Source organism: Aquarana catesbeiana, linkage group LG08 (genome assembly GCF_042186555.1).
Source record: "Aquarana catesbeiana isolate 2022-GZ linkage group LG08, ASM4218655v1, whole genome shotgun sequence".
Classification (NCBI taxonomy): Eukaryota; Metazoa; Chordata; class Amphibia; order Anura; family Ranidae; genus Aquarana; species Aquarana catesbeiana.
The window spans coordinates 294,947,408-294,961,964 of NC_133331.1; the positions used below are offsets into that span (position 1 = coordinate 294,947,408).

Below are 14,557 nucleotides of genomic sequence, written 5' to 3' on the forward strand. Positions count from 1 at the left end.
AGGCAAGCCGGGAGTGGACTGAAGGGACCACCTGGCATGGAGAGAGAGGGTCACTGTGACTCAGTAGGGGACGTATCATGTTGGTGAGGTGCCATCATCAACTGTGCTGCTGCACACTGCTGTCCGTGTCACTGTGAGAGTCAATTTCATGTGTGTGTGCCCCCCATTCTAAGTTCTTGCCCTCTCAATTCCTGTCCTTGAGCTACTTAATTACTATATCGAAAATAAAATAAGACATATGCTTTTGCCTTAATATCTACCTTAAATCACTCAATCAGGTAGGTTGGCATAACTGTCCCTATCTCCCTCTTCACTGAACGGTCCCCCTTTTCATCTCCTCTCCTTTCCCCTCTTAACTCCTAAATCCCCTTCTTCACCTCCCTGTCCCCTTCTTCACCCTCCTGTCCCCTTCTTCACCTCCCTGTCCCCCTCTTCACACTCCTGTCCCCTTCTTCACCCTCCTGTCCCCCTCTTCACCCTCTTGTCCCCTTCTTCACACTCCTGTCCCCATCTTCATCTCCCTGTCTCCCTCTTCACCCTCCTGTCCCCTTCTTCACCCTCTTGTCCCCTTCTTCACACTCTTGTCCCCTTCTTCACACTCCTGTCCCCCTCTTCACCTCTCTGTCCCCCTCTTCACCCTCCTGTCACCTTCGTCACACTCCTGTCCCCATCTTCATCTCCCTGTCTCCCTCTTCACCCTCCTGTCCCCCTCTTCACCCTCTTGTCCCCTTCTTCACACTCCTGTCCCCCTCTTCATCTCTCTGTCCCCCTCTTCACCCTCCTGTCACCTTCTTCACCCTCTTGTCCCCTTCTTCACACTCCTGTCCCCTTCTTTACCCTCCTGTCCCCCTCTTCACCCTCTTGTCCCCTTCTTCACACTCCTGTCCCCATCTTCATCTCCCTGTCTCCCTCTTCACCCTCCTGTCCCCCTCTTCACACTCTTGTCCCCTTCTTCACACTCCTGTCCCCTTCTTCACCCTCCTGTCCCCCTCTTCACCCTCTTGTCCCCTTCTTCACACTCCTGTCCCCCTCTTCATCTCTCTGTCCCCCTCTTCACCCTCCTGTCACCTTCTTCACCCTCTTGTCCCCTTCTTCACACTCCTGTCCCCTTCTTCACCCTCCTGTCCCCCTCTTCACCCTCTTGTCCCCTTCTTCACACTCCTGTCCCCATCTTCATCTCCCTGTCTCCCTCTTCACCCTCCTGTCCCCCTCTTCACCTCTCTGTCCCCCTCTTCACCCTCCTGTCACCTTCGTCACACTCCTGTCCCCATCTTCATCTCCCTGTCTCCCTCTTCACCCTCCTGTCCCCCTCTTCACCCTCTTGTCCCCTTCTTCACACTCCTGTCCCCCTCTTCATCTCTCTGTCCCCCTCTTCACCCTCCTGTCACCTTCTTCACCCTCTTGTCCCCTTCTTCACACTCCTGTCCCCTTCTTTACCCTCCTGTCCCCCTCTTCACCCTCTTGTCCCCTTCTTCACACTCCTGTCCCCATCTTCATCTCCCTGTCTCCCTCTTCACCCTCCTGTCCCCCTCTTCACACTCTTGTCCCCTTCTTCACACTCCTGTCCCCTTCTTCACCCTCCTGTCCCCCTCTTCACCCTCTTGTCCCCTTCTTCACACTCCTGTCCCCCTCTTCATCTCTCTGTCCCCCTCTTCACCCTCCTGTCACCTTCTTCACCCTCTTGTCCCCTTCTTCACACTCCTGTCCCCTTCTTCACCCTCCTGTCCCCCTCTTCACCCTCTTGTCCCCTTCTTCACACTCCTGTCCCCATCTTCATCTCCCTGTCTCCCTCTTCACCCTCCTGTCCCCCTCTTCACACTCTTGTCCCCTTCTTCACACTCCTGTCCCCCTCTTAATCTCTCTGTCCCCCTCTTCACCCTCCTGTCACCTTCTTCACCTCCCTGTCCCCTTCTTTACACTCTTGTCCCCCTCTTCATCTCCTTGTCCCCCTCTTCACCCTCCTGTCCCCTTCTTCACTTCCCTTTCCCCTTCTTCACCCTCCTGTCCCCCTCTTCACCTCCCTGTCCCCCACTTCATACTCCTTTTCCCCTCTTCACCTCCCTGTCCCTTTCTTCACCTCCTGTCCCCCTCTTCACCCTCTTGTCTCCCTCTTCATCTCCCCATCCCCCTCTTTACCTCCCATTCCCCCTCTTTATCTCCCTGTCCCCTTCTTGACCCTCCTGTCCCCTTCTTCACCTCCCTGTCCCCTTCTTCACCTCCTGTCCCCCTCTTCATCTCCCCATCCCCCTCTTTACCTCCCATTCCCCCTCTTTACCTCCCTGTCCCCTTCTTGACCCTCCTGTCCCCTTCTTCACCTCCTGTCCCCCTCTTCACCTCCCTGTCCCTTTCGTCACCTTCTGTCTTCTTCTTCACCCTCTTGTCCCTTTCTTCACCTCCTGTCCCCCTCTTTATCACCCCGTCCCGTTCTTCACCTCCCTGTCCCCTTCTTCACCCCCCGTCCCCTTTTTCACCTCCCTGTCCCCTTTTTCACCCTCCTGTCCCCCTCTTCACCTCCCCATCCTCTTTGTCACCCTCCTGTCCCCCTCTTCACCCTCTTGTCCCCTTCTTCACACTCCTGCCACTCTTCCCCCCCTTCACCCTCCTGTTCCCCTTTGTCACCTCCCGTCCCCTTCTTCACCCTCCTGTACCCCTCTTCATCTCCCTGTCCTCTTCTTCACCCTCCTGTCCCCCTCTTCACCCTCCCGGCCCATTGCTCACCCTCCTGTCTTCACCTCCCCGTCCCCTTCTTTACCTCCCCGTCCCCTTCTTCACCCTCCTGTCCCCCTCTTCACCTCCCTGTCCCCTTCTTCACCCTCCTGTCCCCCTCTTCACCCCCATGTCCCCTTCTTCACCCTCCTGTCCCCCTTTTCACCTCCCCATCCCCTTCTTCAGCCTTCTGTCCCTCTCCCCTTCTTCACCTCCCAGTCCCCTTCTTCACCTCCCAGTCCCTTTCTTCACTCACTCTCCTGTCCCCTTCTTCACCCTCCTGCCCCCTCTTCATCCCCCCTTCTTCACCCTCCTGTCCCCCTTCTTCACCTCCCCTTCCCACTCTTCACCTCCCCATCCCCCCTTCATCACCCTGTCCCCTTCTTCACCCTCCTGTCCCCCTCTTCACCTCCCCGTCCTATTCTTCACCCTCCTGTCCCCCTCTTCACCTCCCCGAACCCTTCTTCACCCTCCTGTCTCCCTTTTCACCCACACGTCCCCTTCTTCTCCCTCCTGTCCCCCGCTTCACTCCCATGTCCCCTTCTTAACCCTCCTGTCCCCTCTTCACCTCCCTATACCCTTCTTCAGCCTCCTTTCCCCCTCCCCTTCTTCACCTCCCAGTCCCCTTCTTCACCCTCATGCCCCCTCTTCATCTTCCCTTCTTCACCCTCGTGTCCCCCTTCTTCACCTCCCCATCCCCCTCTTCATCCCCCTGTCCCCTTCTTCACCCTCCTGTCCCCCTCCTCAAATACCCGTCCCCTTTTCCACCCTCCTGTCCCCCTCTTCACCCTCCTGTCCCCCTCTTCATCTCCCCATCCCCTTCGTCACCCTCCTGTCTCTCTCTTCACCTCCCCGTCCCCTTCTTCACCTCCTGTCCCTCTTTTCACCTCCCTGTCCCCTTTTTCACCATCCTGTCCCCCTCTTCACCTCCCCATCCCCTTCATCACCCTCCTGTCCCCTTCTTCACCCTCCTGTCCCCATCTTCACCTCCCCCTCTTCACCCTCCTGCCCCCCTCTTCATCTCCCCATCCCCTTCCTCACTCTCCTGTCCCCCTCTTCACCTCCCTGTCCCCTTCTTCACCCTCCTGTCCCCCTCTTCACCCACTTGTCCCCCTCTTTATCCCCCCATTCCCTTCATCACTCTCCTGTCTCTCTCTTCAACTCACCGTCCCCTTCTTCACCTCCTGTCCCCCTTTTTACCTCCCTGTCACATTCTTCACCCTCCTGTCCCCCTCATCACCTCCCCATCCCCCTCTTCACCTCCCCATCCCATTCTTCACTATCCTGTCTCCCTTTTCACCTCCCCATTCCCTTCTTCACCCTCCTGTCCCCCGCTTCACCTCCCTATCCCCTTCTTCACTCTCCTGTCCCCTCTCCACCTCCCCATCCCCCCTTTTCAACTCCCCATCCCCCTCATCAAACCCATATCCCTTTCTTCACCCTTTTGTTCACCTCTTCTCCTCCTGTTCCCCCTCTATACTGCACTGTTCCCCCTCTTCATCCCCCATCCCTTCCCTTCCCTTCGTCACTGCCCAGCTCATCTTCACTTTCCCTTCCCCCTCTTCACCTCCCCAACTCCCTCTTCACTCCCACAGCTACCTTCTCATTCCCGCCCAATAGCGCTCATCAGCGCCCGTCAGTGCTGTAAAAAATGTGTAATAAAAAATAAATTTTCATTTTTTTTGCACATTTTCCATAAACTTGTAGAAAAAAATACATGTTCAAAAGACTCATCATGCCTCACGGAATATACATTGGTGTCTTTGCTTTCCAAAATGGGGTCATTTTTTTGGGTGTTTCCATTGTCCTAGTGCTCCAGGGCCTCCAAAAATAGTCAGTAGTCAGGAAATTAGATGTGCAATTTATGTCTCTAGAACGCCTGAAGGTGCTACTTGGATGTTGGGCCTCTGTAAGTCGCCAGGCTGTGAAAAGGTCTCCCACATGTGATATCACCATACTCAGTAGGAGTAGCAGAATGTACTTTGGGGTTTATTTTTGGTATTTTTATGCTATGTGTTAGAAATATCTTATAAATGGACAACTTTGAGTAAAAAAAAAAAAAAAAATACATTTTCATTTTTCCCCACATTTTCCAAAAACTTGTGGAAAAAATGACATGTTTAAAAGACTCATTATGCCTTATAGAATATACTGTACATTGGGGTGTTTGCTTTCCAAATGGCGGTCATTTTGTGGGCGTTTCCATTGTCCTGGTGCTCCAGGGCCTTCAAAAGTGTAATGCCCCGTACACACGGTCGGATTTTCCGATGGAAAATGTCCGATCGGAGCGTGTTGTCGGAAATTCCGACCGTGTGTGGGCTCCATCAGACATTTTCCATCGGATTTTCTGACACACAAAGTTGGAGAGCAGGAGATAAAATTTTCCGACAACAAAATCCGTTGTCGGAAATTCCGATCGTGTGTACACAAATCCGACGGACAAAGTGCCACGCATGCTCAGAATAAATAAAGAGATGAAAGCTATTGGCCACTGCCCCGTTTATAGTCCCGACGTACGTGTTTTACGTCACCGCGTTTAGAACGATCGGATTTTCCGACAACTTTGTGCGACCGTGTGTAGACAAAACAAGTTTGAGCCAACACCCGTCGGAAAAAAATCCGACCGTGTGTACGCCCTATAAGAGGTAGTCAGGAAATTAGATGTGTCATTTATGTCTCTAAGACACATGGAGGTGCCCCTTGCATGTTGGGCCTCTATATGTAATAGGTAGTCAGGAAATTAGATGTGTCATTTATGTCCCTAGAACACCTGGAGGTGCTCCTTGCATGTTGGGCCTCTATATGTGGCCAGGCTGTGGAAAAGTCTCATACATGTGGTATCGCCATACTCAAGAGGAGAGACAGATTGTGTTTTGGGGTGTAGTTGCAAGTATGCCTATGCCACGTGAGAAAAATAACCTGTTAATATGATCATTTTGTGGGGGGGGTTCTAGATTTTGCAAAGAATTGTGGGAAAAAATTACAATTTCAAAAAAAAAACTCACCATGCCTCTTACTAAATACTCTGGAAATGTCTACTTTCCAAACAGGGGTCATTTGGGGGGTATTTGTACTTTCCTGGCTTGTTAGGGCCTTAAGAAATGAGTTAGGGTCCATGCACACGGGCGGTCCCCTCGGCGGACTCCACTTTGCTTAGCGGGGGATCGCTGATCCCCGCTAAGCAGGTGTATGACAGGTCTGTCTCTTCTCACTGTACAAAGCAGAGATAGACAGAACCCCGCTCTCCTCTATAGGGAAATCGAGTGAAAACGGACCGCCTGTCCGTTTGCATCCAATCCTCCAGACGGATGAAAAATAGGATCACCATCCGTCTGGATTTTGCAGACAGGATTGGATTGGATCGAATCGCAGCGGGTGTCAGCAAACATGTCACCGCTGACATCCGCCGCTCCATAGGGGTGAATTGAGGAAACTGGCAGGTGGACCTGATCGGACCGCACATGTGAAAGGCCCCATAGGCCATCAGTACATTAGGCGTGATCAATTTTCAATGATTAGCACCATAGTCAGGGTCAGTGCTTAACTATTTTGCGCCCTAGGCAAGACAACCCCCCTGGCCCGCCCGTGCTGTTAGTCTTGCCTAGGGCCACACAGGTGACAGGATCAGGGAGCAGACTCACCAAACTGCAGCTATGTCTCCGCCTCCCCAGTTGTGCCCGCCACATCCTCCGCTGACCTCATGCTTGGTGCCTCCTCCGCCTACCCAGTTGTGTCCGCTTCCTCTGCCGACCTCATGTGTGGCGCCTCCCCAGCTGTGCCCGCCTCCTCCGCTTTTCCCGTCGCCTCCTCCGCTGACCTCATACCCGGCACCTCCTCCTTCTCCCCAGTTGTGCCTATCGTCTCCTCTGCTGACTTCATGCCTGGCATCTCCTCTGCCTCCCCAGTTGTGCCTGTTGCCTCCTCCCACGACCTCGTGCCTGGCACCTCCACCTCCCCAGCTGTGCCCGTCTCCTCTGCCAACCTCATGTTCGGCCCCTCCTCCACCTCCCCAGCTGTGCCCGCATCCTCTGGTGACCTCTTCCCTGGTGCCTCCGCCTCGTGTTCCCCCCCGGCCAGGCTAACAAGGAAGTCAGCGGGCCGTGCTGAAGATACTGAACACAGAGGACGCCCTTACATAAAGTATCATCTATGTTCTTTTGTTTTATTTGCTCTGAAGTCTACTTTTAGTGTTTTTATGTTAGTATTCCTACTTTCTTGGCAAATAAAGGAGACCCTTGCTTATTTAAGCAGTGTGTTTATTTTTATAGCTAAACTTCTTACTGTACCATCACCAATAACTTTATCAGAGCATTGATAGACTAGCTAATTATAGGACTAGACAAGTTAATAGATATTCATAATAAATAGGGGGAATCCAAAAACCACCCCAATATTTATTTCAACTTGTATGTAAGATATAATATAATGCATAGGTATGTCAATGTTTATATAATTGGTTCATTTACTGCCATCTTGTGGTTATTTTAGTTATTGCACCATCTTTTTCTGTTTCTTTCTGTGTTCCGCCTCTTTTGTGATGTACTTCCTTTTCCTGTTCCTTGATTATGCTGATGGGATAAGAGATGGCCACTTGTCTAGGCCTTTCATGCAATCTGCTCGCACCCGGGAACACATTGCCACGTTTTGACCTTCAAATATCGCATTTCAATCAACAGCCAAATCTTGTTGCCTGCTGTAGTCAATAAATATCTTGTGGATGGAAAAGACGTGTTTTGGTGAGTTCAGTTCTCTGATAAAGGCTGTCCGTGGTGATTGTATCTGCTTATACAGGCTGTCCATAGAGGTCTCAGCAAGGGATAAGTCGTTATTACAACAGCTGGAGTCAGAATATCTTTCTTCCACCATTCCACCGCCGGCTGACCATAGAGATGGAGGAACGGAAGTTCCCCGATCACTTCTATGGTCTATGAAAGCAGAAGTGATTTTGTCACGTCCCGTTTTTGGTTTATAAGCCAGTACCAGCTTCCTAACCCACCTTGAAACATTGGGACGAGGTGGGCTAAGAAGTGACGTCATCCCTCAGCACACCTGGAAGTGACGTCATCCTGCAGAGCACACCCGGAAGTGACGTGTGTACACCCGAGAAGGAGTAGGCAGGGAGCGCTTGGCGTGGTATGGAGCTTGTACATCGGGAAATGTTTATCTGGAAGATATTGGAACTCTAATTCATGGTCACCTGGAAATAATGAAAAGGAGAAAGTCCATCCAAACCGTGATATTGGTCAGAGACTAATTGGTATCATTTTGGGCATTGCACAGACTAGGTCTTGGTGACAGAGTGAAGGGTGATGCTATATATCAGAGTATATCTGAGGGGTATATCAGGGTGTGCTTCTTCCCCACATGTCCAGCAACATTCATATACAAGACATTTCCTGCACTCACTAATACATTTACTAATACACCTTGAGGGTTGTGTGGTACCCCTGATGTGCAGGAAGACAGGACTTCAGTGAGGAACAATTCCCTCACTAAGGACAGGAAAGTTACTTCTCCCCCGTGTGAGATCTCTGATGTCTGGAAAGATTGGACTTCACTGAAAAACATTTGCCACACTCAGCACAGGAATACGGCTTCTCACCTGTGTGCAATTTCTGATGTTGGGAAAGATAGGACTTCTGTGAAAAACGTTTCCCGCATTCAGGACAGGAATATGGCTTTTCCCCTGTGTGGGACCTCTGATGTCTGACAAGCTCTGATTTTTTAACAAAACATTTTGCGCACTCAGGACAGGAATACGGCTTCTCCCCTGTGTGAGACATCTGATGCAAGACCAGATCTGATTTTTGTGCAAAACTTTTCCCACACTCGGGACAGGAATGGGGCTTTTCTCTCATGTGCGATCTTTGATGTATGGAGAGATTGAACTTCTGTGAAAAACATTTCCCGCACTCAGGACAGGAATATGGCTTCTCGTCTGTGTGAGACCTTTGGTGTCTGCTGAGGCTGGATTTCTTTGAAAAACGTTTCCGGCACTCAGAACAAGAAAACAGCTTTTCCCCCGTGTGAGACCTCTGATGTGTGGCAAGCTCTGATTGTTGTACAAAACATTTCCCGCACTCAGAACAGGAATACGGCTTCTCACCCGTGTGAGATCTCTGATGTTTGTAAAGCGTGATCTTCTGTGAAAAACCTTTCCCGCACTCAGGACAGGAATACCGCTTCTCCCCCGTGTGCATTCTCTGATGATTGTAAAGATTGGACTTATCTGAAAAACATTTCCCGCACTCAGGACAGGAAAACGGCTTCTCCCCCGTGTGAGATCTCTGATGTATGGAAAGATACCTCTTATATGAAAAACATTTCCCACACTCAGGACAGGAATACGGCTTCTCTCCCGTGTGAGATCTCTGATGATTATAAAGCAAGGACCTCACTGAAAAACTTTTCTCGCACTCAGGACAGGAAAACGGCTTCTCTCCCGTGTGAGATCTCTGATGTATGGAAAGATACCTCTTATATGAAAAACATTTCCCACACTCAGGACAGGAATACGGCTTCTCTCCCGTGTGAGATCTCTGATGATTGTAAAGATTGGCCTTATCTGAAAAACACTTCCCACACTCAGGACAGGAATACGGCTTCTCACCCGTGTGAGATCTCTGATGAATAGAGAGATTGGACTTCTTTGCAAAACATTTCCCGCACTCAGAACAGGAATGCGGCTTCTCACCTGTGTGAGATCTTTTATGCGCATTAAGATTGTATTTAAAACGGAAACACTTCCTGCACTCAGTACAGGAAAACCTCTCATGTGTTGGAAGGACGGCACCGTCCCTCACAGTCTGAGGTTCCTCAGGATAAGAGGAATACGATGGTCCGGCACCGTCCCGCACAGTCTGAGGTTCCTCAGGATAAGAGGAATACGATGGTCTGGCACCGTCCCTCACAGTCTGAGGTTCCTCAGGATAAGAGGAATACGATGGTTCGGCACTGTCCCTCACAGTCTGAGGTTCCTCAGGATAAGAGGAATACGATGGTCCGGCACCGTCCCGCACAGTCTGAGGTTCCTCAGGATAAGAGCCATATGATGGTCCGGCACCGTCCCTCACAGTCTGAGGTTCCTCAGGATAAGAGGAATACGATGGTTCGGCACCGTCCCTCACAGTCTGAGGTTCCTCAGGATAAGAGGAATACGATGGTCCATCTACACTGTGTGGTGCCGGATGGACATTTGAGGTAGTCGGGTTTTCTCCTGGACTATACTGTGTGATGTCCTCATCTTCTACTTTACAGTCTGGAGACAAAGTGAGACAATCCTCTGAGGTTTTCCTCATCTCCCGTCCATCTACTAAAATAGAAATACAAAGATTATTACTAGACATGAGCAGATTGGTTCCCCTAAACCAGGACTCCGCCCACATCAGGCAGCTTTGTCTCTGAGGATCTTACAATTCCCCCCTCAAGGTAACTAGTAAATGGGTCCTCTGATCTCCTACCAGTTCATTTCTTTATTCATGGACCTTAGTCAGAGAGTGAGGAAACAACGAGAACTGTCTTTTATAGGAGTGACAGTGATGAGGGGATTATAGGACGAGTGTCCCCTCCCCCTCTATCACTCATTGCCATCTTCCCAACACAAGAAGTCCTGCATTTCCTTATTTAGTCATGAATAACAGCGTGGCTGAGCCCCACCAGAGGTCAGAGAGTGAGGATGGGGGGAGAACAACCAAGGTGAAGACTGGACTGATCCTGAAGACCTCCATCAGAGGGTTACTGACTCCTCCCTCATTATCACTTTCTGTTTCCAAGGTTGGAGGATGTTACCACAATGTACAACATAGAGTATATAGTGTAAGGGTCAAGACTCATAATATTGGTATTCAGCAATCAGTGGACGCTTATATGTTTACTGGAGACAAGTTGCAGAGGTCCCACACCGCTGCCTCCCATCTCCTGAGACTGCACTCAGTGACTTGGGTCTGAGACTATACAGACATATCCCTCCACCCGGCACAGCCAGCAAATAACAGAACAAGTAACCCCGGGAGAATTGTTCTGTCAGAGAGCTTCCTAGACCCGGGCACGGGGCAGAATACCCAAGGTACATACCCCAGGTGCCTAGGTTGAGCAAGATCTATGGTGAAAATCAACATTTTGCTTCTAGCTGAACCCCAGAATCTCCATAAATCCAGTCTAGATACATAAATTGTGTCTGCAGCACAGAGAAGGAAGATTATCCGAGAGAAATACAGGAATACAGGACGGGGAACACAGCTCAGGAAAGTGACCAGGGGATTACAGGCTGATATCACCCAGTCCCCGCCCTACTTTGGACCAATCAGTGAGCAGTATGGGTGGAGGAATGGATTTAGTGTTAATGACTCACCTTTGCTGATCTTTGTAGAAGTGTCCTCCTCTATAAATGTCCCCGTTATTCCATCCTCCTCCATAGACTGCTGATCATCCCTCACATACCTCTCTTCTTCTTCTGATTTAACCCCATCTTTAGAATCTCTCAGGTTTCCACTCTGAATATATAATAAAAATGACATCAATTGTAACAATGCATAGTTACATAGTAGGTGAGGTCGAAAAAAGACACAAGTCCAACCTACTGTATGTGTGTCATTATATGTCAGTATTACATTGTATATCCCTGTATGTTGCGGTCATTCAGGTGATTATCTAATAGGTTTTTGAAACTATCAATGTTCCCCACTGAGACCACCGCCTGTGAAAGTGAATTCCACATCCTTGCCACTCTTACAGTAAAGAACCCTCCACGTAGTTTAAGGTTAAACCTCTTTTCTTCTAATTTTAATGAGTGGACATGAGTCTTGTTAAACTCCCTTCCGCAAAAAAGTTTTCTCCCTATTATGGGGTCACCAGTCCGGTATTTGTAAATTGAAATCATATCCCCTCTCAAGCGTCTCTTCTCCAGAGAGAATAAGTTCAGTGCTCACAACCTTTCCTCATAACTAAGATCCTCCAGACCCTTTATTAGCTTTGTTGCCCTTCTTTGTACTCGCTCCATTTCCAGTACATCCTTCCTGAGGACTGGTGCCCAGAACTGGACAGCATACTCCAGGTGCGGCCGGACCAGAGTCTTGTAGAGCGGGAGAATTATCGTTTTATCTCTGGAGTTGATCCCCTTTTTAATGCCAATATTCTGTTTGCTTTGTTAGCAGCAGCTTGGCATTGCATGTCATTGCTGAGCCTATCATCTACTAGGACCCCCAGGTCCTTCTCCATCCTAGATTCCCCCAGAGGTTCTCCCCCCAGTCTATAGATTGCATTCAGATTTTTGCCACCCAAATGCATTATTTTACATTTTTCTACATTGAACCTCATTTGCCATGTAGTCGCCCCTCCCCCATTCCTTTGTTCAGGTCTTTTTGCAAGGTTTCCACGTCCTGCATAGAAGTTATTGCCCTGCTTAGCTTAGTATCGTCTGCAAATACAGAGATTGAACTGTTTATCCCATCCTCCAGGTCGTTTATGAACAAATTAAATAGGATTGGTCCCAGCACAGAACCCTGGGGAACCCCACTACCCACCCCTGACCATTCTGAGTACTCCCCATTTATCACCACCCTCTGAACACGCCCTTGTAGCCAGTTTTCAATCCATGTACTCACCCTATGGTCCATGCCAACGGACCTTATTTTGTACAGTAAACGTTTATGGGGAACTGTGTCAAATGCTTTTGCAAAATCCAGATACACCACGTCTACGGGCCTTCCTTTATCTAGATGGCAACTCACCTCCTCATAGAAGGTTAATAGATTGGTTTGGCAAGAACGATTCTTCATGAATCCATGCTGATTACTGCTAAGGATACCGTTCTTATTACTAAAATCTTGTATATAGTCCCTTATCATCCCCTCCAAGAGCTTGCATACTATTGATGTTAGGCTAACTGGTCTGTAATTCCCAGGGATGTATTTTGGGCCCTTTTTTAAATATTGGTGCTACATTGGCTTTTCTCCAATCAGCTGGTACCATTCCAGTCAGTAAAAATTAGGAACAATGGTCTGGCAATCACTTGACTGAGTTCCCTAAGTACCCTCAGGTGCAAGCCGTCTGGTCCCGGTGATTTATTAATGTTAAGTTTCCCAAGTCTAATTTTAATTCTGTCCTCTGTTAACCATGGAGGTGCTACCTGTGTTGTGTCATGAGGATAAACACTGCAGTTTTGGTTACTGAAGCCCCCCGATTCACTCGTGAAGACTGAGGAGAAGAATAAATTCAATACCTTCGCCATCTCCTCATCCTTTGTAACCAGATGTCCTTCCTCATTCTTTATGGGGCCAATATGGTCTGTCCTCCCTTTTTTACTGTTTACATACTTAAAGAATTTCTTGGGATTTTTTTTTGCTCTCCTCCGCTATGTGTCTTTCATCTTCTACCTTAGCTGTCCTTATTGCACCCTTATGCCACGTACACACGAGCGGACTTTACGGCAGACTTTTCGACGTGCTTTCTGAATGAACGGACTTGCCTACACACAAACCACCAAAGTCCGTCGAATTCGTACGCGATGACGTACGACTGGACTAAAACAAGGAAGTTCATAGCCAGTAGCCAATAGCTGCCCTAGCGTGGCTTTATGTCCGTCAAACTAGCATACAGACGGCGGACTTTTCGACTGGACTCGATTTCGATGGATCAATTTAAAACATGTTTCAAATCTAAGTCCGTCCAACTTTTGAGAAAACAAAGTCCGCTGGAGCCCACACACGATCGAATTGTCCGACCAAATCCCGTCCGCCGGGCAAAGTCTGCCGTAATGTCCGCTCTTGAGCATGCGGCATTACATTTCTTGTTGCATTCTTTATAAAGTCTGAATGCTGATGATGATCCCCCAACCTTGTATTTTTGAAGGCCTTCTCCTTTGCTTTTATATACATTTTTACATTGGAGTTAAGCCATCCAGGACTTTTGTTTGCACTTTTAAATTTATTACCCAATGGGATACATTGGCTAATGCCCTTATTTAATATGTTCTTAAAGCAAACCCATCTCTCCTCCGTGTTCTTTGTTCCTAATATTTTATCCCAATTTATGCCTTCTAACAAGGTTCATAGTTTAAGGTAGTTGGCTCTTTTGAAATTCAGTGTCTTTGTATTCCCCTTATGTTTCCTATTTGTGTGATTTATACTGAAGCCATTTGACCTGTAATCGCTGTTACCTAAATTGCCCCGTATTTCCACATCCGTGATCAGGTCAGTATTGTTGGTAATCAGTAGATCCAGTAATGTTTTATTTCTAGTTGGTGCGTCTACCATCTGAACCATGAAATTGTCCTGCAAGACATTTAGGAACTGGAGAGCCTTAGACGAATGCGCGGTTCCCTCCGCCCAGTCTATGTCTGGATAATTAAAAAGCCCTCATCATGATAACACTTCCCATCCTTGCTGCTAATCCAAATTGTAATAGGAGATCCGTCTCCCCCTCATCCCTCAGGTTAGGGGGTCTATAGCATACTCCCAGTATTATTTTCCCCTTAGATTCATCCCTTTGGAGCTCTACCCATAAGGATTCCACCTCCTCCCTAGCTCCCTCAGTGATGTCATCTCTCACATTCACTTGTACATTATTCTTGATATATAGGCATACCCCTCCCCCTTTTTTACCCTCTCTATCCTTGCGGTAAAGGGTATATCCTTGAATGGTTGCCAGCCAATCACGAGAGCTGTTGAACCAGGTCTCTGAAATTCCCACAAAATCCAAATCCTCCTCGTACAACAGTATCTCTAGTTCACCCATTTTGTCCGCCATGCTCCTGGCATTGGTGAACATACCACATAGTTTAGACCGGTCACATATTATCCTCTTATTGGGTGTTCCGAGATTGCAACTAGGACTTGCTACTATACTTACCTTG

General features: G+C 48.8%; 1 protein-coding gene across 1 annotated transcript in view; it reads right to left on the reverse strand.

Annotated features, from left to right (window-relative positions):
- LOC141106815 (uncharacterized) overlaps positions 1-14,557 on the reverse strand; it is a 46,694-nt gene that overhangs the window by 19,065 nt on the left and 13,072 nt on the right. Inside the window, 2 exon segments of the mRNA XM_073597743.1 lie at positions 6,538-6,784; positions 8,200-10,109. Of these exon segments, the coding sequence (XP_073453844.1) occupies positions 6,538-6,784; positions 8,200-10,109 (2,157 nt within the window).